Source organism: Gopherus flavomarginatus, chromosome 1, assembly GCF_025201925.1.
Source record: "Gopherus flavomarginatus isolate rGopFla2 chromosome 1, rGopFla2.mat.asm, whole genome shotgun sequence".
Taxonomy (NCBI): domain Eukaryota; kingdom Metazoa; phylum Chordata; order Testudines; family Testudinidae; genus Gopherus; species Gopherus flavomarginatus.
In genome coordinates, this window is record NC_066617.1 from 107690776 (window position 1) to 107713485 (window position 22710).

Below are 22710 nucleotides of genomic sequence, written 5' to 3' on the forward strand. Positions count from 1 at the left end.
GTAGAAATTACAGAACTCGAACCATCCAAAAAAAAAAAAGTATCAACCTTCCGCTTGTGGCATCTGACTCAGATGATGAAAATGAACATGCGTCGGTCCATTCTGCTTTGGATCGTTATCTAGTAGAACCCATCATCAGCATGGATGCATGTCCTCTGGAATGGTAGTTGAAGCATGAAGGAACATATGACGCTTTAGCACATAAATGTCTTGCGACACCAGCTACAATAGTGCCATGCAAACACCTGTTCTTACTTTCAGGTGACACTAAACAAGAAGCGGACAGCATTGTCTCCTGCAAATTGTAACCATACTTGTTTGTCTGAGTGATTGGCTGAAGTAGGACTGTGTGGACCTGTAGGCTGTAAAGTTATACATTGTTTTATTTTTGAATGCAGTTTTTTTGTAAATAATTCTACATTTGTAAGTTCAACTTTCATAAAAAAGAGATTGCACTACATTACTTGTATTAGGTGAACTGAAAAAAGTTGTTTTGTTTTTTTCAGTGCAAATGTTTGTAATAAAAATAAAGTGAGCTTATACTAATACACTTTGTATTCTGTGTTGTAATTGAAATCAATATATTTGAAAATGTAGAAAACCTCCAAAAATATTTAAATAAATGTTATTCTATTATTTTGACAGTGCGATTAATTGCACGATTAATTTTTTTAATCGCTTGACAGTCCTAATTATTATTATTACTGAAAGTATTAACAGACTATAAGAGAGAGTGAATGAAAATAACCTACACTACCTCACATCAAATGCACATGAAGTATATACAAAAAGAAAACTCTCTGTCACCAGCCTAAGAGAAGCAGCCAGAAACTCTTCTGTTTCTTCAAAACTAACCTAGAATCATTGCTCTCATACCATGAGCTGTATACTTATGGGCCTGCTAACTAACAATCCCTTCCACAGGAGGAACTCATTCTATGAATGTCTGGATCGCCATTTTGGATTTCTTTCAGACCATTGCAGAGGGCACTTAGAAGCTGTTGAATTTTTGATTAAAGAAAGAAAGCAGATAAAGAATAGGGGAGAGGGTTATTAGGCTGAGCTGAACACTGATCTTGCTGCATCTGACCAGATAACCGCTCCTAAATTAAAATGGTAGTGTTTATCTTTCATTACCCTTTGTTTGTGGTCCTCCAGCCAGTTTTTAATCCACTTGAAATTCCTTTCCTATCTAGTTCAATCCTATATTTCCTCTTCAAGTCAATTTCAATTAATTTTGAGACCAAAATATGAGGCCCTGTATTCATTCTCTAGTCTATTGCATATCTGCATAGGTAAGTACAATTAAATCTAAGCTTTTTTCACTATTGCTGTTCCAATATTCTACTTTTCCCTTTTGAACTTTGTGCACACCAGTATTCCCATTCACTTCAATGGGGTCTATTGTGTGTATAGTTAAGTACATACTTAAGTCTTTGCAGGATCAGGGCTTGTATTGCCTGATCAGTCAATGAAGGGCTGCCTATCTAGCATTGTCTGCGCTTGGGTTATTAGGAATAAAAAATGTGTACTGTTCCTAACATCATTTTGGCTCTACTGTTGGTAGACATGGCACCTGAGGCCTTCAGTTTTTTTAATACCATGATGTCTAGACCTGCTCTGAGTATGGTCATGTTTTTATGACTGTTAATTTTCAGTGGTGCACTCTAAAATACTTGGGATGCTTCTCTGTGTTGTCTTGAGTGCCATGCGCATTTCTGTAGATGGAATCAAATGACTAGTGGCTGTACAGAGTGTGGAGTTCCTTTACAGGGAGAGTAGGGGTCACTGTCTCCATGGTCACTGGGTGAAATTTCTGTTAGCGAGATTCCTTAATGTAAGAGAGGCATCTTATATTTTTAACCTTATTTGAGAAAATGTTAATCAGCAGGGAGACTGGTATGAGTTGGAGAAATAGGTTTAGTTAAACAGAAATGTGGTTAGGAGTAACAGATTTTTTTAAAGAAACTAACGATAACTTTGTAGCAGCATAGGTGTGGATAAATCATACAAATTAAACTAGATGCTAATATGAGCCGCAATGAGTGCCATGTGGGTGGATGCCTCTGCTCACACGGAGCCCAGTGGCTTCAAAGAGAACCATTTATGACTGTGTCTCATTGATACAAATCACAAGGTTACCCAATTTACCCCTTATTTTCTATTCCTATTTCCTCCCTTCTCTTTTGCATGTCTTGGTCTGTCATTGTTATGTTCTCCACTTTATTTAGGCCCTAACTCTACAATTTATAATGCATGGGCAGATTGCTACGCTCATATGGAGTCCCACTGAAGTCAATGGGGCTTGGGGTGATCACCTATCCCTTATTTTAAGGATTGTTCCTTGACCATTTTAAACATTAAATTGAAGCTTATGATAATTACATTGTATACTTAAGGGCAGGAGAAATGTACACTTGAGAGAAAAATACGTGATATAGACTCATAGACTCTAGGACTGGAAGGGACCTCGAGAGGTCATTGAGTCCAGTCCCCTGCCCTCATGGCAGGACCAAAATTTGTCTAGACCATCCCTAATAGACATTTATCTAACCTACTCTTAAATATCTCTAGAGATGGAGATTCCACAACTTCCCTAGGCAATCTATTCCAGTGTTTAACTACCCTGACAGTTAGGAACTTTTTCCTAATGTCCAACCTAAATCTCCCTCTGCTTGAAGCCCAACAAATAAAACCATGCAAAATATCAAATTCAAATGAGGGGAAAATGGAATAAAACAAGCAGTTTAAGCCTATTGCTTCTTGTTCTATTATTGGAGGCTAAGGTGAACAAGTTTTCTCCCTCCTCCTGATGACAGCCTTTTAGATACCTGAAAACTGCTATCATGTCTCCTCTCAGTCTTCTCTTTTCCAAACTAAACAAACCCAATTCCTTCAGCCTTCCTTCATAGGTCATGTTCTCAAGACCTTTAATCATTCTTGTTGCTCTTCTCTGGACCCTCTCCAATTTCTCCACATCTTTCTTGAAATGCGGTGCCCAGAACTGGACATGCTAGGGAACATGGTGTTTCCCTAAAATGTCCCTTAAAATACAATATTGTCCCTTATTTTTCATGTGGTTTTCCCTTATTTCCATCCAACAAATGTGGTCTCCGTAGTGGGGCTCCTTGTTGGATGCATTATTCCATCCACAAGTTGTCAATTGCTGGACTACGGCCTTGGCTTGTAAGTTCCCTAGGCCAAGGTCTCATTTGTCATGTGTGCCAATGGCACACTGTAAATAATCTGTTTAACTGGTTCTATTTGACCTTTATATTTAACATACAGAAGTTTGCTGGGCCTAATTGGATGCTTCAAAGAAAGTAAAAGGTGCATCTGCGTTTATCAGAAGGAACAATTGTGGTAAGAGTCTGTGGGACTGAAGCTCAGATTCCTGCAACATGAAGCAGCAGCTCTGTGCCTCTTCGGATCTGCAAAACTGCCGTCAAGCGAGTGGATCTAGTCACCAGAGGATCCTTGTACTCTAGGGAGATTCTTGAGTGATGTAGAAGCTCTAACACCATCTCTATCCAGTTGCCAATGCAGAGAGCATAACTGGGATTTCCAGCTGCTGCAATGGCTCTTTGTTGACACTTGGCATAAATGAGAGCAGCATTCAGGAGCAAATGGCCTAAGGCACCTCAAATTTATGCTGATCAGTAGATTGACAAATGCATGGCTCCATGATTGAAAAAGCATAAAGTGGGCCTAAAGCTGTGCACATAAACACATGCACATAGCATAGGAGGCTATGCACACAAATGCGCCCCACCACCAAAGAGGACTGAGCACTTCTAGCCACAGCTCAGGGTCTGGCCCTAATAACCGATCTATTGTTATATATTATATAAATGAAGACAAAGTGCTTGGTGCAGCATTAAAGACAAAGATCAAGAAAGCCCCTGTCTCAACGAGCTTAATCTAGAAGGTACAGAAAGGCAAGATTAATTGAGGGAATGCAGAGGAAGGCGATATCTTTCATGTTTTATTCCATTTTCCCCTCATTTGAATTTGATATTTTGCATGGTTTTATTTGTTGGGCTTCAAGCAGAGGTGGGTATTTTAGTGAGATCTGAAATGAAAGTTTGGTGCCTGGAGCACTAGTAGTGGGAGTTCCTGTCATGCATAGAAAGCATGAAAATGGGAGTAGGAGGAGAAGGAAATGAAAAGGGTATCAAGACCAGGAAGCTTAGCAGAGCAAAGGGCATGAGGATATTCAAGTTGCCAAGGTGAAGGAGGAAATGATAACCAGATGCTTATAAAGCAGTGCAGAAACACTAGCTCAGCAGTGACTTGCCAGTGACATGAAAATGCCTGCAGCAAAGAATGTCTTAATTATAATAGCCCATTTACAGTTTCATAATTTTTATCTAATGGTTATTTTCATGTTAATGCTTCTTCCAACATCAGACAGCTGCTGTGTTGCAATTTCTGTATGCTTTCTCTATTATTGCATCAACCAGTTATTCCAACCACATGATAAACCTTTGAACAAGACTGCACTTCATAACCTAGCCTATGCATATTGTTGGAGTAACAATCAGTAAATAAATGGCAGGACAGAACATAACTGAGAACCCAGCCAAATTATTTGTTACCCCACGTCTTGTATGTTTCACAGAGTTCAGCGGAGAGCTAAAGGAAAACGCCACATTCATTAAATGCAACCACTTGCTTCTCTTGGAGGTTAATGTTCCTAGCACTGGGAAATTAGTGTAACTATTTTAGCTAATCAAAAAAAATCTATATAAATCTTATCCTTGATTTTCATCTTGCATGATGAGGAAAGAACCTGAATAGCAGTATGGTTATGAATTACACATCTGCTGCGATGTGTATAAGGAATCAGTGAATTGGGGAGGAACAGGTTGGTGAAAAGATAAGGAAAGTTGTCACTATTCCTATTATAATTAAAAACACTGCAAATATAAAATAGTATATATCTTCCCCCACTTTTGTATGCCATTTGTCTTAGACCGTAAGCTCTTTGGGTCAAAGAGCAGGTTTTCATATGTACTTGTGGAACACCTAGCACAATGGTATCCTGGTTATCGCTGGCACATCTGCAATGTGGAAATTAAATGCTAAAAGAAAACAAAAGAAGCAAGGAGAGAGAAAAGGGCATCCTTTAAAAAGCTGAAGTTAAATCCTAGTGAGGAAAATAGAAAGAAGCATAAACCCTGGCAAATGAAGTGTACAAATATAATTAGGAAGGCCAAAAAATAATTTGAAGAACAGCTAGCGAAAGACTCAAAAAGTAATAGCAAACATTTTTTTTAAGTACATCAGAAGCAGGAAACCTGATAAACAACCAGTGGGGCCATTGGATGATCGAGATGCTAAAGGATGCACTCAAGGATCATAAGGCCATTGCAGAGAAACTAGATGAATTCTTTGCATTAGTCTTCATGGCTGAGGATGTGAGGGAGATTCCCAAACCTGAGCTATTCTTTTTAGGTGACAAATCTGAGGAACTGTCACTGAGTGAGATGTCGTTAGAGGAGGTTTTGGAACAAATCGATAAATTAAACAGCAATATGTCACCATGACCAGATGGTATTCACCCGAGAGTGCTGAAGGAACTCAAATGTAAAATTGCAGAACTACTAACTACAGTTTGTAACCTATCATTTAAATCAACTTCTGTACCAGATGACTGGAGGATAGATAATGTGATGCCAATTTTTAAAAAGGGCTGCACAGGTGATCCCAGCAATTACAGGCCAGTAATCTTGACTTCAGTACCAGACAAACTGGTTGAAAGAATAGTAAAGAACAAAATTGTAAGACACATAAATGAACATAATTTGTTGGGTATCAGAGGGTAGCTGTGTTAGTCTGGATCTATAAAAGTAGAAAAGAGTCCTGTGGACTTTATTTGTTGGGGAAGAGTCAGCATGTTTTTTATAAAGGGAAATTATGCCTCATCAATCAACTAGAATTCTTTCGGGGGTAAACAAGCATGTGGAAAATGGGAGATCCGGTGTATATAGTGTAGTTAGATTTCCAGAAAGCATTTGACAAGGTCCCTCACCAAAGGTTCTTAAGCAAATTGAACTGTCATGGGGTAAAAGGGAAGGTCCTCTCATGATTTGGTAACTGGTTAAAAGATAAGAAACAAAAGCTAGGAATAAATGGTCAGTTTTCAGAACGGAGAAAGGTAAATACTGTTGTCCCCCAGGGGTCTGTACTGGAACCAGTCCTATTCAGCATATTCATAAATGATCTGGAAAAGTGGGTAAACAATGAGGTGGCAAAATTTGCAGATGATACAAAACTACGCAAAATAGTTAAGTCCCAAGCAGTCTGCAAAGAGCTACAAAAGGATCTCACAAAATTGGGTGACTGGGCAACAAAATGACAAATGAAATTTAATGTTGATAAATGCAAAGTAATGTACATTGGAAAACATAATCCCAATATACATATAAAATGATAGGGTCTAAATTAGCTGTTACCGCTCAAGAAAGAGATCTTGGAGTCATTGTGGCTAGTTCTCTGAAAACAGCTACTCAGTGTGCACTGGCAGTCAAAAAAGCTAACAGAATGTTGGGAATCATTAAGAAAGGGATAGATAATATCATATTGCCTCTATATAAATCAATGATATACCCACATCTTGAATACTGTTTGCAGATGTGGTTGTCCCATCTCAAAAAAGATATATTGGAATTGGAAAAGGTTCAGAAAAAGGGCAACAAAAATGATTAGGGGTATGGAATGGCTTCCATATGAGGAGAGATTAATAAGACTGGGACTTTTCAGCTTGGAAAAGAGACAACTAAGGGGGGATATGATAGAGGTCTATTAAATCATGACTGCTGTGGAGAAAGTAAATAAGGAAGTGTTATTTACTCCTTATAACACAAGAAATAGGGGCCACCAAATGAAATTAATAGGCAGCAGGTTTAAAACAAACAAAAGGAAGTATTTTTTCACACAATGCACAGTCAACCCGTGGAACTCCTTGCCAGAGGATGCTGTGAAGGCCAAAACTATAACAGGGTTCAAAAATGAACTAGATAAGTTCATGGAGGATAGTTCCATCAATGGCTATTAGCCAGGATAGGCAGCGATGGTGTCCCTAGCCTCTGTTTGCCAGAAGCTGGGAATGGGCAACGGGATGGATCAGTTGATGATTACCTGTTCTGTTCTTTCCTTCTGAGGCACCTGGCATTGGTCACTCCTGGAAGACAGGATATTGGGCTAGATGGGCCTTTGGTTTGACCCAGTATGGCCGTTCTTATGTTCTTAAATAGTAATATGGTGAGATAATGTAAAATGACAATCAATAAACAGTATTTTGGTAGATCTTAAACACTTCATGTTTATTGTACATTAAATAAAACACTTTAATTTCAGTTGAAAGAAACTTGATTTGTGGGTGAGTCATAAGAAATATAAATCATCTAGATGAAGAAATATTCAACTGAAATGACCATTAAATGCATGTGTATTAAACAGTCAATTTATAGCAAAACCGTATTATTTTGAACTACTGTTAGATGAATAAGCTCCATTATCAAAAAAGGTATGTACGTCAAGGCCCTACTGGATTGCCATTGGTTGATCAGTCTACTTTCACTCTGACAAAAATATGCCTAGCCCTACGAAGTACAAAGTAGAAGAGTGTCTTCTCATGCGTATTACGTGGCTTCTTCTCCTTTCTCATTAAAAAACAAACAAAACGCATTATCAAACAGAAAACAATGCTGAATGTTACAAAATGTGTCTTGGCTTCAATTTCAACTCCAAAGCAATCCATGCGTAACTTTTATTTTCAGCAGCAGGAAGGGGGAAAAAAGCAGGGAGGCACACTGTTGTGATGCTATTGCAGGAATTAAAATGCTGTAGTGCTGGCTACCAGTTTCCAATGCTGTAGCGGGAAAGCACTGTAGACGGGATCTCACTTTCCCTCAGGGTTGCCTGCTTGCATTTCTCGCATATATGAATGAATGATATGCGGAGGCACCCCTTGCATTAACAGTCTGAAGAACGAAAGTCCACCTATGGACAAGAAACAAGACAACCAAATGGTTAAAATTACCAGGAGAAATAGATTTTTTTCAAATATTTCTCTGGCTCTCTGTGAAAAATATTGACCCAGTTAAGTGACAGAGATCTAGTCAGTCCCTATGCTATATTTTCTCTTGACACATGGTGAAATTTACTCCTGTGCAACAGGCCAGCACAAAGGTTCCTCAGAATTTAAGCCCTAAGTTGGGATTTTAAGTGGTGCATGGAACTTGTGCTGGCCCCTTGCAAAGGAGTGTATTTCACCTGTAATGGGCCAGAGTCAGTCATCAGTTGCAACAAAATGCAACCCTACCGATACACAATGCATAGCTTCATCTCAGACAACCCTGTTCATTTCTATGGAGTTGCATGAAGTGTATCTAAGGGTAGAATTTGACTAAGAAAGTCCAGTGCAGAGAACACTTGACACGCAGAAAAAAGACAAGAAATGCAGATTCACATTATTGGTGCTGGAGTTTATAATAAACATTTAGCAAAATATTTACTATACCTCTTGGAATTTGACTGAAGTATGTGTAACTTATTTATATGTATGAAAGAATTACAGAAAAAGGCCAGGATTTTCAAAAACAGATGCCTGAATTTAGGTTCTGAAGCTCATATTTAGGCACCTAATTAAGTAGCCTGATTTTCAAAAAGTTCTTTGAAAATCTGACCATAAATTCTCAAATAAATGAAGTAGAATTGGCATGAGTATTATTCCTGTTTCTATCGTAAAAATTCTCCTCTCCTAAGATACAGCAGTGAGCTTTCATTTTAGTTTCAGCACCTTCAGTATGGCACTGGCCTTTATTATAGTATGATCACAGGAGTGGGAGCCAGCAACTCTGGAAAGTGAAACCTTTTTCTGATACCATGACCTTAAGGAAATCACTAAGGCCATATGCTCCTCTTCTGCATTGTGTGGAGGGGAGTTAATGTACATGGAAAGACTGCAGGGTCAACATTTGGAGAGGAGCCATGGGTACACTGCATATGCTCCTTCCAAACTGGCAGTAGGCACTCCACACAATGAATTAATGAATACTGTCAAATACTGCTGTCAGAGCTGGTCTTTGAGAGGTGTGAAGCCTGAGGATGTGCTTCCTCCATTTCCTCTCTTCCTTGATTCTGAGGAAAAACAGAATTGTCAAGACACATCTCAGTAATTGTGAAGTTTTTTTTTAAGGTGATACATTTAACTTTTTTTGTTGCGGGCAGCACCTTGAAAATGTAAATCAGTTACTAGTGTTCAAAGTTTGCTACAGTTTCCCCTAAAATTATGGCTCATTCATGACCTCTCCTACAAACATCTAGTGCTAGCCACTGGAGCCCATGAAAGCCATAGGTGTGAGGAGCCCACCCAGGTTTGGGGAGACCCCTGTGGAAGAGTTTGTCAAGTGGGCTGCTATTCATAGTGATGTGATTGTTTCCCAGCTTCCTGTAGCTTTATTATTAAAAAATTATATTATGGTAGTTCCCACAGGTCCCAAGACCGAGTTAAGAGAAGCCAGAAACTGAAGCAAAAATGGCACTTCAGTGAAGAGGCATTTGCACAGGAAGTGAGTGAAATGGACCTTGAGTATAAGGTCAATAAGGACATTGAGGAGGACTACAAAGAGTTTATCTCACAGATAATCTCAGCAACTAAGAAGGCAAAGGCATTGAAAACGCTGGGACGCAAGCAGAGGATCAGCGAGGAAACTATGAATCTGATGGCGAGGAGGGCGTGCATGAAATTAGAAGGAAAAATGGGTGAAGAATACAGAACACTGTGCAAAGAAATTTGTGTGAATATCAAAGAAGACTACAAATACTTTAGAAAGAAGAAATTGAGAGAGGAGTCCAAAAAGAATGAGAGTCTGAAGAAGGTACAAAGAGATGTTAGGCTGAAACAGATCATCCTGGCAGTGCTGAAAAATGAAAATGGTGAAAGAACATTGAAAAGGAGCAAGATGAATGAAATATGTACAAAATTCTACAATGACCTCTATTCTTTGCATCCAGCATACACCATCAAGGCAGCATGTTACAGAAGAAATTCCTGATGTTGTGTGGGAAGAAACTGAATATGCAGTTTGTAACATAAAGAAAGGGAGAAGTTTGAGAGTGAACAATGTTTGGCCGGAATATCTCAAAGCAGGGGAAGATACTCTCTTCAAAGCGTTGGCACAGCGGTTCACCATCTACATCAATAGCAAGCATGTTCCAGATGCACGGAAGAAAATGAAAACAATACTATTGATGAAGAAAGATGATCCAGAAGAACTGAGCAACTACTGTCCAATCACACTTCTCTCAAGTGTATAAGGTCTTCATCTACATCATACTCAATCAGATTAAGAAGGATCTTGAAATTCACGAAAGCAGAGAACAAGCTGGTTTCCGCTTGGGGTATTCGACAATTGATCACATCCACTCAGTTTGGCAGCTCATCGAAAAATGCAAGGAATACAAAGTACCATTGTGTATTGCATTTGTCAACTAAAAAAAGGCATTCAACTCTGTAGAGATCAACGTTGTATTCAATGCGCTCAGAACTGACCCGAGGTACATCGACTTGCTGGAAGAAATTAACCGCAATTGCTCGACAGAGATAACATTATTATATGTCCCCTGCATTATTACTATATGCAGAGGGGTCAGACAAGGCGACACAATCTCACTGAAGCTGTTTGCAGCAGTACTGGAGTCGCTGTTCAAGAAATTGAACTGAGAAGAAGGAATCAGAATTGATGGAGAACAGCTAACGCATCTTCTCTTCACTGATGACTGTGTAATACTGGCAAAGGACACAGCAGAACTGGAGAACAAATTGCAGAAACTGCAAAGACTTTCTCATGATATCGCGTTGGAAGTGAAGATGTCAAAGATGAAGTGGATGTGTAATGAGCATTGTGCAGAAGGAATCATCATTGTAAATGGGAAAGAAATCAAGGAGGTCGAAAATATATTTACCTGGGTCAGCAGCTGAGCAGAGACAACTCATTCAAAGGGAAATGCAATAGGAGATGAAAGGCAGGGTGGCAAGTTTTAACAAAATAAAGACATGTCTAACGGATGATGAACTGCCCATAAAGAAAAGGAAAGAACTGTTTAAGGTCGCTGTTCTGACAGCAATGATATACAGAGCGGAAAGCTGGTCAATGACAAAAGCAGAGGAAGAAAAATTCACTTACCCAGAGAGCAATAGAAAGGCGAATGTGTAAGATATAGCTGCATGATCACATACCAAGTGAGGAGATCAGAAGGCATACAGAGGTGACCAGTGTAGTGCAGGTGATATATGATGCAAAGCGAAGATGGGCGGGTCATGTAGTCCGCAGACAAGACATTAGGTGGATAACCCTCATCAGTGACTGGATCCCCAGAGACCACAAGTGACCGCTGGGCAGACTGAAAACACGCTGGGCCAATCCCATGACAAAACTCTTTGTCCAGAAATGGAAAGAATGTGCTCTCAACAAAATAGAATGGTGTGGCATTGACTTGCATTCATGGAGGGATAGACCAGGACAAGCTGGACAGAGGTGACAAAGGTGGTAGGTCCCAATAAGAACTGAGGGGTCTCACTGTGCTGTGTGTTGCTTTGTCCCTTCCGACCCTCTGGAAAGCTCTGTTTCTTGTATCTGGGGAATTGGGCTTGCTTTGGAACTTTGACAGGCAGCAGTGTCTACTGAATAAGTATCCTACAGCACAGTCAACATCCACAGCCTCTTAGGGCTTCCTGAGTTTGGAAGGCATATTGCTTTGGATCTGGCACTGTAGGGTAAAGAGATAGGACCAAACCTGTTTTTAGTTACACTGGCACAATGTAAACCTGGGGCTATCATGAAGACAATGGAGTGATCCAGAATTTAGCCCGGTGTGATGGAGGGCACAGGTTGGCTTGAGACCTTTAAAATAGATTTTAATATATTTAGATACATGAGAAAATTTTACATTTTTCACTGTGTGTGGGTCTGGTTTTAGACCCAGCTTTGAATTTTATGATTTTGTTTTGTATTGTACCATGCTTCCACCACTCTCTCTTGTTTCTAGTTAACTCTCCTTTTTTAAATACACCTAATCTTGTTTTGTTGTAAGTGCTCACGCATACTGTGTGATTTTACTGGAGCAGTGGTTTAAGGTAAAACTAGCCAATTGGGGTACACTGCTCCTCTAAGAGCAGAGGACCTGGGATTTCTGTGAGTAGCCAGTGTCAGGAGATGGATATCACAGGAGAATGATTCAAAGGGACTTGGGGACAAGGGTGCACCTAATGCTAACTTACAAGATGATGACAGCACTGGATTAGCCCAGAGGAGAGTGCCTGAGTGGCTAGCAGGCTGGTGATATTAGAGAGCTAACACTGAACTACCTGAGACAAGGCTTCCTCTCCTTAGATGCAGGGGGTAAAAAGGTGTGTGTCTCAGTCTTGGGTACCCCATGAACTGTCAGAGAGGGACAGTGGGAAAATGGCAAATATTTTGCTAAAAATATTAAGAGATCACCCCTCCTCGATAGGGAAGGTTGGTATGCGTGATAAAGAAACTGCATTACTACTGTACCTTTTATAAGTCTGCATGGATGTTCACTTCTGCAAGGTGCAAACACAACCAACCCCTAATAATACTTACCTTCTGAGGCATTTCTGTAGCACACCAAAAGTTTTAAAGCAAAAGTACATTTTCAGGATGAACACATCATTCTCTCTACCTGAGCAAACTGTACATTTCAGCTAGATTAAAATGACTGATCCAATATTGATATAATCTTATTCTATTTACACAATTTAGGACAAGCCAATATATCCATTAATAACATTTTCGTACTAAGGAGACATTATTTAATTGTAGCTCCAAGTAAATGAGCTACATCATTTAACCCTATCACTCTTTCAGAGGTGTGCTTTCCTAGTCTTAGGTAAATGCTTAATACAGACAAAAAATGGCATGCTTTATAGCATTCTTTAAAACTTGTGTAATGCAAATTTTCATAAGAATCATTCATTTTTAAATAAAATGAAGTGATATAAAAATGGTCTCATTTATTTAGAAGTCTATCCTTAGATGCAAAGAATTGACTGTAGATGAAAAATGCTCTTATGTTACTTGTATTTTCTCTATGGTAAGTAATTAACCTAACCCATGCTCTGTTAAATTCAGTTGAAACATTTTCACTAGCAGAAAGTAAGTGGATGTACTACTAACAGGAGTTTCTATAACAAGCAATTATTGGAAAGATTAAGGGTTAATTGTTAGTTTATGGATAGTGTAATATAAATTCTAATTATTAAATTATTGATTTAAAAACATTTTCATTAAATGACATAATGAAAATCATGCCATACTTGGCAGGCTTTGTATGACGTGAAAACAGACATAAGCTTCATATGCAAGAACCATATGAAAGCTTACCTTAGATGGCAATATACATTCAAAAATCCTTACTGTGCAACTAAGGGAGAGAGAGAAAGAGAAATAAGCACTTAATTGCTAACACCAAAGTAGAGAACTTGTTGGGTGAAATTATGTTCATAATTATGACAAGATGATGTTTTAATCCTTAGTCATGTAAAATATGTAAGAAATAGAAGCACATGGAAAGTAAATGGCAGGGATCCAGTACCACTTCAAAATTATAATTAATATGTGATATTAATATGCACAAAAAAATAAGACTTTCTTCTGTAATTAGTCTAGGGTACACAGTGAAGCCAGTCAAATTGTCAATTGACTTTTAGAATAAATGTTTCCAAACATAGCTTCAGGCGAAGCTAAAACATATATATATATTTCTGTTTTTCAACACAGGAAAAAACCCACACACGTAGCATTATATATATATATATACATATGTTGAAACTCTAAAAGGCAAAATTATCAAGTATGGACTAGTTACACACCAGTGCCTTATTATGTACCTGTACACAAATAAATATTTACATTAGTTAAGGCATGCCATTTACTCTATAGGAACCATTAGTTTTAATTAAATATTTTACGTACGTAGTGCTATGTATGGGCACTAAACTGTAGTAGCCATTAACAAAAAGAAATACTCAAAAATATCTAAAATGGTTTGCAGTACATTCCAACTTAATTGCGTCATAAGAGTAAGTTTTTAAATTGTGCACCTGAAAGCCTCTAGTACTGGAAATATCAGTGTTTGGGCATTTCTGCAATTTAAAAATGGCCATGTTGATACTTTTGAATTTTGGTAATGTTAAAAACGTCCTTTCTATTTAAAGGGGTAAATTCTCTGCTGGTGTACTTCAGCTGAAGCTGAATTTGAAGTCAACAGAGTTATGCTCATAGATAATTTATTTGGTTCTAAGGGTGAAATCCTGGCCGCACTGTGAGGGTATGTCTACACTGCAATTAAACAACTGCAGTTGGCCCATGCCAGCTGACCTGGGCTTGCAGGACTGTTTAACTGCAGTGTAGACGTTCGGACTTAGACTGGAGTCTAGGCTGTAGGACCCTGTGAGGTAGAAGGGTCCCAGAGCTCAAATTGCAGCTTGAGCCCGGGAGTCTACACTGCAATTAAACAGCCCCTTAGCCGGAGCCCCGCAAGTCCGAGTCAACTGCATGGCCAGGTGCAGGTGTTTAATTGCATGTAGACATACCCACTGACATCAATGGAAAGGTCCCATTGACTTCAACAGAGTTAGTATTTCCCCCCTTAGACTTTGCATGCCAAGTGTCAGCCTGTATTGAAGTTCTAAGTACCAATTCAGAATAGAAATCTAGTTTACAATAAGGAATACATTTTTAAATTAAAATGGATAACATGGTGATAGCTCTGTTCTTTCAATAATTCTCCAGGTTATATCAAACTAACTTAAACCTGATCCTTTGAGGTGCAGATCAGCTCTTGAGAGAAATTGAGTCACCTTGACAAAGTGAGTTGCATACATTTAGGGTTTCTTTTTTGTTTGTTTGTTTTTTATACACACATATATGCATGGTTTTATGTCTAATGAGAAAATATAAATTCTTGCCTCAACTTTGCATAACTCTGATGTTAGCTCCTACATTCTTGATTAATTTGGCCTTCTTTGCTCATGTGACATAGCCAATGTATGCCATGAGACACTAGCTAGTACAATCTAAAAGCATCTAAGGAATACATACTTTACATGCAAATACGTTTTGATGTAAAAAGAGAGGAATGGAATGGAAGGTAATGTCCAGTGGAATATGCTTTTTATAAACCTGTTTCTTCCCCGCCAAGAAGAATGGTTCTCCTGGGGTAATTATTCCATAATATAACACTGCAGAATTAGAATATTCGTACTGGTATTTATTCCTGTTTGAAATTGTTCCCAATTAATTTATTTAACAACTTAGTTTTTTAAATATGATTAAAACCAATTGCAACTTTTCTCAGAATCCATTACTATCATCGAGTTATTGAAGCAATAAGCAACCTTGGCTTCACTCTTAAGCAGGGCCGGCTCCAGGCACCAGCCCAGCAAGCAGCTGCTTGGGGTGGCCAACGGTGAGGGGCGGCACATCCGGGTCTTCGGCGGCAATTTGGCAGTGGGTCCCTCACTCCCTCTCGGAGCGAAGGACCAGCTGCTGAATTGCCGCAGAAGACTGAAGCGGTAGCGGTAGAGCTGCAGATCGTGATCGTGGCTTTTTTTTTTTTTTTTTTTTTGCTGCTTGGGACAGCAAAAACCTTGGAGATGGCCCTGCTCTTAAGGCTGATCACTCTCTCCAAAGTAGTCAATTATCTCATGACAACAGGTTCATGATTAAGACCCTACCAAATTCACAGCCATGAAAAACACGTCATGGACCATGAAATCTGGTCTCCCCCTGTGAAATGTGGTCTTTTGTGTGCTTTTATGTTATACTAAATAGATTTCACAGGGGAGACCAGCATTTGTCAAATTGGGGGTCCTGACCCAGAAGGGAGTTGCAGGGGGGGTTACAAGGTTATTTTAGGGGGTGTCACAGTATTGCCACTCTTACTTCTGTGCTGCCTTCAGACCTGGGTGGCTGCTGACTGAGGGCCCAGCTTTGCAGGCAGCAGCACAGAAGTAATAATAATAATATATGGTGATATACCTATCTCACAGAGCTGGAAGGGACCTTGAAAAGTCATTGAGTCCAGCCCCCTGCCTTCACTAGCAGGACCAAGTACTGATTTTTGCCCCAGATCCCTAAGTGGCCCCCTCAAGGGCTGAACTCACAACCCTGGGTTTAAACAGGCCAATGCTCAAACCACTGAACTGTCCCTCCCACCTTATATCATACCATGCCATCCTTACTTCTGTGCTGTTGTTGCTGGTGGTGGCTCTTCTTTCAGAGCTGGGCTCCCAGGCAGTAACCCCTACTCTCCAGCTGCTCAGCTCTAAAGGCAGGCTGTTGCCAGCAAGTGACCTGTAGGGGAGGGGGGGCGAAGGGTCACATGACCCTCCCCAAAACACTAAGGGAGGCAAGGCCAGCAGCTGGGAAGATGAAGGGACAGGGCCAGAGCTGGAAGGGAAGAGGCAAGGCCAGATCCTCTCCTCTTCCAGCCTCCTGGCCACGCTGCAGCTCGCAGACTTTGTGTGGCTGGGAGAGAGCAGCTGCTGCATGCTGCACTACAGGCAACATCCCAGGGAGGCAGTGTGGCTGGAGGCTGCCTAGGAGAGTGCATTAGTGGCTCCACACAGGCCAGGGGGACTGGAGCAGAGCACCCTCTCCCCCGCCAGGTAACATGGGATGGGGAGGGATGGGGAGAGCGCAGGGTCCCTGGGCTGGGGGCAGGGAAGAGTCACATGGGCGTCATGTGGGGAACAGGTTGGGGAGGAGTCACATGAGGGGATCACGTGCCTCCCTTTAGTTGGGTCCTCCTTTGTGTCCCTAGTTACCAACCCCCCTTACAACTCCTTAATGGGTCAGGACCCCAAAAATTACACCATCAAATTTCCGATGTAAATAGCTGAAATCATGAAATTTGCATTTTAAAAATCCTGTGGCTGTGAAATTGAACAAAATGGACCGTGAATTTGGTAGGGCCCTATTCATGATGAATTCCCTTAGGGCTTGATCCAAAGTCAACTGAAGTCAAAGGGAGTCTTTCTATTGATTTCAATGGGTTTTGGAACAGGTTCTATATACCGAAAACAAAACAAGACAAATTACGAATTCTTATGACAAACCAGCCATGATTAGGAATCTAGCCCAAGGAACAGTAAAAAATATTTTAAACATTTTCTTTGGGGAGAGAGTGTGTGAAAAATATAATTATAGTTTTAATGGAATTCTGTGTTTATATAGCTTGTCATCTTCCAAGACGTAGTTCAGATAGAATTTTTTTTCTTAACAAAGATCTTTTACAAATTGCAGCATGAACTTTTTCAGCACCCTTGTAGACAAATAAACTTGTCATGCTATTGTAGTAAATAGCCCAACTGTTTGCCATTTTAAGTACATCTAATAGACCTGAAAAAGATTAAGCAAATGCTGTGGTTTATCAGAAATAATTAACATCTATTAACAGAAAACATTTCACTGATGGTAAAATGAAATACTTGTTATTCTATTCGTCTATTATTATCAATAAAATGTTTAAAGAAATGAGGTAAAATTTGTAACTCCTGATAGTCTAGATTTGAAGCCTAAGATGATATATGCAAAGTGATAAAAGAAGACAATTGTAATGCACTATTGGTATACCATGCTATTACCATAACTTTTCATTTATTTAGATACCATATAAAATATGAGTAGTATACTGTATCCATGACATTTTTGTGACATTCCTAGGAATATGTCTACATGTTAAAACAGAGATTACTAACAGCTCAGAAACAGTGGAAAGAAATTCTGGACTATTTAGAAAAATGAGAGTTAGTGCAACATATATTTTTGTATAGTGTATATCTGTCTAACATGATCGCTATCCAAAAAATAGTAGTTACAGTACTGTAGCTAAACTCACCAGTTATGTAATATCCCTTACATTCTAGCTTTGACCCTGCAGTCCTTACTCAGGAAAAATTCACTTTGAAATTAATAATGTTTTGCCTGAAAAATGACTGTAGACTCAGGCCCTACTTTTTTACTTCCTGGAGTAAAGCAGTAGCTATATTTGAAAAAAAATATATACGCAATGATTTGTTTCCATTGACTCAGAATGCCTTTCCTCCAGAGATCACTTTTCTTTGTGTTGTTGTGCTGCTCAAGCATCTGATCGCTCCTGCTGAGGCAGCAGACGGGCAGAGTGTACAACCAGCATATAAGTGGATGGATGAGGGAACACCTGTAAAGTTATGTTTTTACAATCTGGCTATGTGCGATACTCACTGCATTTGTCTCTTTTTCACATAGCAAACCTGCACTGTTTATTAATGCATAGATGCCAAAAGCTGGGACTGGACAACAAGGGATGGATCACTGAAAAAATTGCACTGTCCTGTTCATTCGCTCTGAAGTATCTGGCTCTAGCCACTGTTGGAAGAGAAGATACTGGGCTATATGGACCATTGGTCTGACCCAGTATGGCCATTCTTATGTTCAGTACAATTGCTGATTATGGGCTTGATCCTACTCCAGTTGAATGCCATGGTTAAACTCTCCCTGACTTTAATAGCAGCAAGACTGAAATCTCTGAACAGATGTACTGTATTTGAGTCAAACAACATGCTAGTCTGAACCTTGTTTTGAAAGATGACAAAATTAATGGCTAAAAATGCTAGTTTAAAGGAAGGAATATAAACAAGAGAGATGATTCGTGGTCCCCAATTGTTGGGGATCAGGAAGGGAAAATGGATTTGCATGCCTCATGAGTTGGGGGTGTGTGTGTGCTGGACTGCCCAATGGTTAACATGAGTTTAGATTTAAAAACCAGTCAATCAACAAGAGAGGTATGACGTGAGTTAAACAAAGAATTGGTCAAAGACAGTAAGAATGCGCAGCCCAGGATGCTGACAAAACACACAGCTATTTCTAGGACTCTTTCCAGATCTGATGCAGAAAGTGGATACAATTACATGCTTTGAACATGAAGACTTTCAGCTTTTGTATAGTCTCTGGGGTCTGCCATGATCATTCACTTTACTTTTTTAACGTAAACGTTGAGTTATTTAGGGGAAAAAGGAGGCATGGAAGCTATAAATAAGGATCCAGCAATGATCATGCTTCATAGCTCTTGAGGGTGAAGGTGGGGGACGGGGTAGTGGAAGGTTCCGTTTAAGAGTGGGGAAGGATGGACTGAGGCACTGCTAAGGGGAGTGAGTTTCACAACCTTCTTCCCATCACAGTACATGCATGGTTGTTTGCTAATCTAGGATGTGATACCATGGCAACTTAGGTTATTTGAGGCACCTAAGCTTGCTGTCCCCTAACAGTATGAATAGGACAGGGCTGCTAGTTTGACATCCTTGCTGAGTGATTCTTTGGCTTTCGAACTTGCTTCCTGAGTTGGGTCTGCTGAAAACTTGATAGTGTGACCTTCAGGACATGCTGCAAGACTACTCATTTACCGAGGATTCCCCTTAGGATGGATGATTGGGGGATGAAGAGATCTAACTGAGGGGTGGGACATGGGCGATGTTAGGAGCTGAGTTGTGAAGAATTGTTTTTCTTTCATGTAACAAGCTGTGGAAGTAGTCAGTCATGGATGGGGGTAGGCATGGCTGTCAGTGGTAGTATTTTGGATTGTTTGCAGTTTTTTGTGCACCATCCAGAGCATCAGACTAGAGTCTTATAAATTATTTTTTTTAAAAAGTAGTAAGAGGTAGGTGGTGTCAGATCAAATGCTCATCAGGAAAAGGCTCAAAGGGGTCATCTCAAATGTAGCTGGTAATGACTTTTTGCATCATAGACATTAAAGTTCTATCTAACTACATTACTGAGCATAACAGACACATTGAAAAATGATCTAAGCATTTTTACACTTCAAACATCAATTTGTAAATGCCAAATGTAAAGAAACATGATTCACATTAATATTGATCAGAATGGCAAAATCTCTCATTCATTCCTCAATAAACCGCTGTTCAGGGCAGGATCAATTCTTGGTCAATGATATCCAGGACAATGATGCAAAGTATTCTGTGGCTTAGATACCAGGGAAAGCCTGAATAAAGAAGTGGGTCTTGCAAATTCATCCTGATGTCCAGTAGCAAAGACTTCCAGAGTATAGGGTTTCACACTCAACAAAAGCACCATACTGGATCTTTTCCCTTGTACAGTTATCAACACTATTGTTGGGTTTACTGAAGAATGCTTTGGCAACAGTAACGTCTATGGATGCTTAAGACTCCTAAATTTGACAAATATTAACCAACAATGTTTCTTCTGTTTGAACGTGTTTGATATGATCTATTTTCATTTAATTAAAAGCTATTCTGTAGGAAAAAGTGCCCTGTTAAGTCATTGGACACATAGAGAGACAGACAGATCTTACTTTGATCATAGAATTGTGTTATTTTGACCATTTTATTGTGAACAGAACATTAAAGATTCAAAAGTTGAAGGCAACTACTGGTAAGGTATTTAGGGCTTGGGGGCTTATGAGTTATAATGAAAGATTAGTCTAACTTGGCCTCTAGATTTTAGTGATTAATGGCTGTCTTTGTTAGGCCATATGATCTTCTCCTGTGCTGTGAAACAGGGAGCCTTGCTTGGTAATAAGAAACAGACTGTATAAATCTATAATGAGGACATCACTTTCACCTGCAAGAATATAGTAAAAAGGTATCAGGACAGTCAAGAAATGTGGCTTTACTACCACTCACCACTTTCTGAACAGACCAGTTATGTCATTACTTCCTTGCTATCATATTTGAGCTATGTGACAAGATATATCAGAAATTAGAGACAATGTTAATTATAATCCAAAACAAGCAGAAAGCAGCCAATATAGAAAAGTTAAATATATTGGCTTTCAGTACATACAAAATAATGGCTACAGAGTAAATCTTATAAACTGGTATTCCTATGAAAATATACTTTTTAGACCATTTACTGCATGTCTGATCCGAATCCCATTGACTTCAGGTGTTGGATTGGGCCTTAGGACCATTCACAATACCTGCAGTCAATACTAAAACATCTGGAATTCAGAAAATATATTCATTTAATGGATTTAAAGGGATATTCTCAAGGTTGCATAAATCTGTCCAACTTCTTCCCCTTTATATCAGTTTGCAAAATCAATATGATTCGCTATATGTATTTTTCCTAAAAACAAATACAATAATAAGATCTATAAGCCAGTGAAAGATTCTCCTTAGGGAACTAGTGGAAGTGCTATTACTTGAGGCATTTAAAAGTACATTGGGCAAAACAGTAGGAAAATATACTGAGGCAAGCATGCACGACATACAGCCCGCACATGGTGCTCTGCGGGCAGCCCAGAGCCCTTTGAATCCCGGCCATGGCTGAGATTTAAAGGGCTCAGGGCTCCCCGTGGCTGCGGCAGCCCAGAGCCCTTTAAATCTCAGCCACAGCCAGGAGTCAAAGGCTCTGGGCTGCCTGCAGCGGCAGGGAGCCCAGAGCCCTTTAAGCTGCGGATGGGAGTCAAAGGCTCTGGACTGGCTGCAGAGATTACCAGCTGCGGCTGAGATTTAAAGGGCTCAGGGCTCCCCACCGCTGCGGGCAGCCCAGAGCCCTTTCAATCCCGGCCGCGGCTCCAGCAGATGGGCTGGGGCTGGGATTTAAAGGGCTGGGGCTCCCTTCAGCGGCAGGAGCTCTGAGTCCTTTAAATCCCTGCCCCAGCCCGGCAAAGCTCTGGGTTCCCCCAGCCACTGGAGCCCCGGGCCCTTTAATTTGCCCCTGAGGGCTCCCAGCCACCTCTTCAGCTGGGAACCCCTGGTTGATTTAAAATCAAGTATCACCTCCCCACCCCCAACCTTCCTTTTTGGCCCATAGCTGTTTTGGTGGGGCAGCGCTGCGGAAGGAAGGTTTGTTTCTGCAGGGCAGGGCAGTGCTGGAGCGGGGTGTTTTCGCGGGGCCGGGAGGTGCTGGGGGTGTGTGCTTCCACGGGGCCAAGGGGTTTTGGCCCTCAGCTGTTTTCTTTGGAGTAATGTGGCCCTCGTCATTTTACGAGTTGTACAGGCCTGCTGTAGGGAATAACCCTGCACTGGACAGTGGAAAAACTATCTAGATCAGTGGTGTATCAAAGCCTCAAAGTACCTTGGGGCAAGAATAGGTTAGGGGGTCCTTTTCTGATTTTGAAATCTGCCCTTCTCCAGGTCCCCCAGACTGTGGGGCCCACAGACCCAATCCAGCCCCCATCCCCTACCTCCTTTCCAGCCCACCTGTCCCTTCAGACCACTAGCTCCCGCACAGCCCCAATTGAGTCATTCCACTCCCTAGCTCCTGACAAGATACCCTCCAGCTCCCTCGAGGCCCCCTACATGTCCCCAGTACCTGCCACAGCCCCCTTCACCCTGCTCCATTTCTGATCCAGCTCCCGCCCAGCTCTTCCTCAACCATCCTCCAGAGTCCTTCAGTCCAGCCCCCAGCTCCCCCACCCCAATGCAGTCACCCCTGCAGACTCTTTTAGTTCCCCTCCTGCCTCCTATTTTCCTGATCCACCCCCACAAACCCATTTCAGGCCTGTACAATCCCTCTCCCAGCTCTGCTCCAACCCCCTGTAACCTCCATGCACACCCTCTGAGCTCCACTCCAAGCTCCTCCCCCCACCTCCAACAGCTCTGATCCAACCCCCCAGTTCTACTCCAACCCCCTCTTCCACTTCCTTTTGTTT

General features: G+C 40.6%; 1 protein-coding gene across 3 annotated transcripts in view; it reads right to left on the reverse strand.

The window, feature by feature from the left end:
- Nucleotides 1-7301: 7301 nt before the first annotated feature.
- Nucleotides 7302-22710, reverse strand: part of MYBPC1 (myosin binding protein C1) — a 113403-nt gene continuing 97994 nt past the window's right edge. For 2 of the 3 annotated variants that reach the window (XM_050945502.1, XM_050945497.1), the window contains one exon: nt 7302-8007. In XM_050945502.1, coding sequence (XP_050801459.1) covers nt 7907-8007 — 101 coding nt within the window. In that variant the 3' untranslated portion in view covers nt 7302-7906. Of the gene's footprint in view, nt 8008-13415; nt 13456-22710 lie in introns of all 3 variants that reach the window. The other variant, XM_050945509.1, reaches the window with a different exon arrangement.